Below are 3,574 nucleotides of genomic sequence, written 5' to 3'. Positions count from 1 at the left end.
AAAAAAAAAAAAAAGGGGGATTGAGGAAGAAAACTGGCACTGAAATTTTAAACCCAGAGTTTTAATTTCACATTGTGAGTAAACTGTAGACAGTTTTATGGGAAGGACCTGGGCAATCTTAATCTATAGAGAATGCTATCAACACCATAAAAATATGTTCTTTTTGAGTGAAGATGATGCAGAATTCCTGTTTAATAAAATTTACTGTAGCAGACTAAAGCTAAAAGTTGTCCTTTGAGCTTCACTGTGAGTCAGAAGATTGCCACATTCTTTTATGTGATGTTTTGATGCTTGACTTGCTGACAGCAAAACCTACAGGTGCTCTGATTTCAGCATACAAGGTCAGTCATGGCTGAAGATAGTAGGGGATTATAAAAGCTTTCACAGGACTTAGGGGCAAAAACAATCCTTACTTTGTGCATTACTCAGTACATATCTGGCATATAAATGTTAATTGATTATACACTAGATTTAATGTAGACAAAATGTGACCTCTGATGTTTCTGGGTGAAATGCTTCTATTTTCTTGAACAAATTCCATTGAAACTGTACAGGTGGACAGCGTGTCCTGTGTATTATCCCTTTTTGCCAGCAGTAGAACATCACTTGACAAGACAGTAACTATACTTCATCAACTTCCTTAATGAAGCATCTGACACAAAATACTCAAAAAGTTCTTTAAATTCATAGTTGGATCAAATACTGAAAATAACAATGAGAACAGAGTGAATCATGGGCCGCCTCTGCTGTAGTTTATTTTTGTGCTGCTTGAGTGCCACCAGCCAGCAGCATTTGTTGACCTTACCACGAGGTGATAGGGTCGGTGCTTGTTAAAGAAGGAGTCTCAGGGTGTGAGGCTGAAGACCATTTTGGAAAATGAGTGCTTTGCAATACAATCTTGGTGAAGCACAACAGCCCCGTCCTAAAGCTCAAGTTATTGTTGCAGCTTTAACCTCATCAGCATTAGCACGTGGGTTCACACAGCTTAACGCTATCTTTGGGATGCTGGAACACACAGAAGGAGCACATAGGTGCATCATCTTAATTTTCCATTTCCATTTGGAATTTCTCAGTAATTCCCCATCTTAACTGAAATGCTAATGAAAGTGTAAATTATTTATAATTCATTACAGTTGTGATACAGGCATGTAGCAACCCAGAAAACAACATTTAGAAGTAGTAAGCCAAGAGAACAATTTTAAATTCTCAGTGGATGAAGAGGAGGAGTGTTGTGTGGGATAAATATTCCACTTACCCACTTGACTGAAAGACCGATATTTAAAAACTAAAAGACATTCTCAACATTGTCTTACTTCCTCCTTCAACAAGGTCCTATATCCCATGTTATGAGACTGGTTATCTCTTATGAAATAGCTGTCCTCGAGGAAAGTGTAATTGCAAGGAAAATATGTATAACTGCTTCTGTTTGATGAGCAGACAACATTGCTGAAACTAATTGTTTGGGTTTTGTTTGTGTCCTGCACCTTCAGATGCCAGTGAACCTGCGGAGAACTCAGACAGTGAAAGCTCATCCCTTTCATCTATGGAAGAAGGGGAAATTCGGGACAGTTGATGGTGGACGCTTCTTTGAGAGAAGAGGGTGGAATGAGCATTTTATATATTTTTTTTTTTTAATTTAAGGGGGTTTTTATACAACTGAATTCTCAGAGGTTTGGTTTGGCTTCCTTCACTAAAGGCAGAACTTCCAAACTGCCTGCCTGGTTTTAGATTTAGTAATGCATATTTAGGGATGTAAATAAAGAGATGGGGAATTGCTGGTTCCAGAAAAAAATGATGTCTTATTTAAGTGGCTTCTTTTTGTCCATCTATATTTAATAAATGAGTAACACAAATTTAAATTTCCAAGTTAGTTTCAACAGTATATCTTTTCCTTTTACCCTAACAGCTCAGTGTCTGATTTCCAGTTTTAAATGTCTGATCACAAAGTTGTATTTATGTGTGGATTTGAGTCTTAATGCTTAAATTTACTGGGGGGGAAAAAATGGTGTTTCATGCATTTCCTTTTAGGTTATTTCTTTGTCATGCTGAGCTGCTGCAAATTATCTTACTTGACTTTTGCCTTTAATCTTTGGTGTCATTTTGGGTGCCTGGTGCAATACTTCTTTTTTAGTTTTACTTGGTTGCATCTTGTTTAATGTATTTAGGACTAGTCAACCCGTGTTTTCAGTGGCACTTTGCTGTGTGTTTACTCTTCTGCCCGATCTTACCTATTTTACCTCTCTATCATGGGTTTTAGAAATGAATATATTTCTACATGGAGTGTAACTAGGGCTAATATATCGGTCTTTTAAACAACGCTTACATTATGCATCTCATATTACTAGTTTACCTAGCCAGGTATTATAAATACTTACTGGAATATCAACTAAATTTACCTGCTTAAAAACAAATCTTAAAAAGTCCTGCACAGTGTCACCTGCTGACAGTAGAAAATCTGTTGTTAACTTCTGAGAAGATTTCTAGATCCCAGACCACTTACCACTGTATCTTTGTTGCCCGTGTCTGTGGGGTCTGTCAGAGGATGAGAACAGCACGTGCTGCAAACACAATCACTTTGTAGACAACTCTGTGAGGCTGTTGCTGCCACCGTTGTTGTTACCCCAGTCTGTTTGCCTCCTTCTTGAGGGTAGCAACTTTCTGACAAAAAATTGGTGGCATGGATGCACGCTAAACTGCCATGAAGGTGGTTTTTCTGTCATAAGTGTTCTTTCTGCTGACCACAGATAGACCACAGAAAGCAGTGAAGGAACTTGTTGAGGTAGCAGGAGGCTCTGGAGCAATATGGGAGAGGGCTCAGGCTTCCAGACTCTCAGTCTAGGCTTCAGAGTACCATGCTGTTCGTTCCTTACCAGTCATGCTGCGTGGAGAGGGGTTTTTGAGATGTTCAGAATTTTCTAAGTTTTTTTTTCCCACCTTTGCAAACAAATTGTTGTGAAAAAATTGCTCACCATGAGATTTAGCTACTGAAGTTTGGAAAGAGCATTGGACCTTTGTAGTTACTACTTTTTCTCACAGTGGTATGATGTGTCCTTTCCCTTGTGTGTTTTGCAACCTCTGGTTGCAAAAAGGGAAGTTTGTTGGGGTTTGTTTTGTTTTGGTTTTTTGCCTGTCAGTAGCCACCTGTGCTCTATTTTCTTTTTTACTCATTGTTGGTCCTCTGCCCACCTCTTGTTCAATGTTTGTTTTTTTAAACCTTTTTAAAGGACCAGGATTCCTCGCTATGCTGCTAGGATTCCTAGGTGCTGCTTTCATAGTTTTTCAGTTCAGTGAAAGTGAATAAGCTTTTCCTAATCGATGATTACTGCAAGCTGACTTGGTAGCCACAGATTACTTTAAACCAGTCTTGAACTCATTCATAACAACACCGATAAAAGAGCAGAACAGCAACTGCCACAGTTCATTTGCCAGAAAATGTTTCATCTGGAGTGAAAGCGTGTCATTTCTGTGAAGATTCGGAGCACACGGTGGACATGGGAGTGCACAAGTACTAGTGTTGATCTGCGTGTGTGTGATCAGTCAGGCTGAGGAATGCAGATGTGTGATTTGTATTACT

At 38.9% G+C, this 3,574-nt stretch overlaps 1 protein-coding gene across 1 annotated transcript in view; it reads left to right on the top strand.

Moving 5' to 3' along the window:
• Window positions 1-1,573, top strand: part of ZNHIT6 (zinc finger, HIT-type containing 6) — a gene marked incomplete at its 5' end in the record, with an annotated part of 30,821 nt that extends 29,248 nt beyond the window's left edge. The window contains one exon of the mRNA XM_010144158.1: window positions 1,491-1,573. Within this exon, the coding sequence (XP_010142460.1) occupies window positions 1,491-1,573 (83 nt within the window). The remainder of the gene's footprint in view (window positions 1-1,490) is intronic.
• Between the last annotated feature and the right edge of the window lie 2,001 nt (window positions 1,574-3,574).

This window comes from Buceros rhinoceros, unplaced genomic scaffold, assembly GCF_000710305.1.
Source record: "Buceros rhinoceros silvestris isolate BGI_N320 unplaced genomic scaffold, ASM71030v1 scaffold19669, whole genome shotgun sequence".
Taxonomy (NCBI): domain Eukaryota; kingdom Metazoa; phylum Chordata; class Aves; order Bucerotiformes; family Bucerotidae; genus Buceros; species Buceros rhinoceros.
The sequence above is the reverse complement of the archived record's forward strand: the minus strand, read 5'-3'. Positions and strand labels throughout refer to the sequence as shown.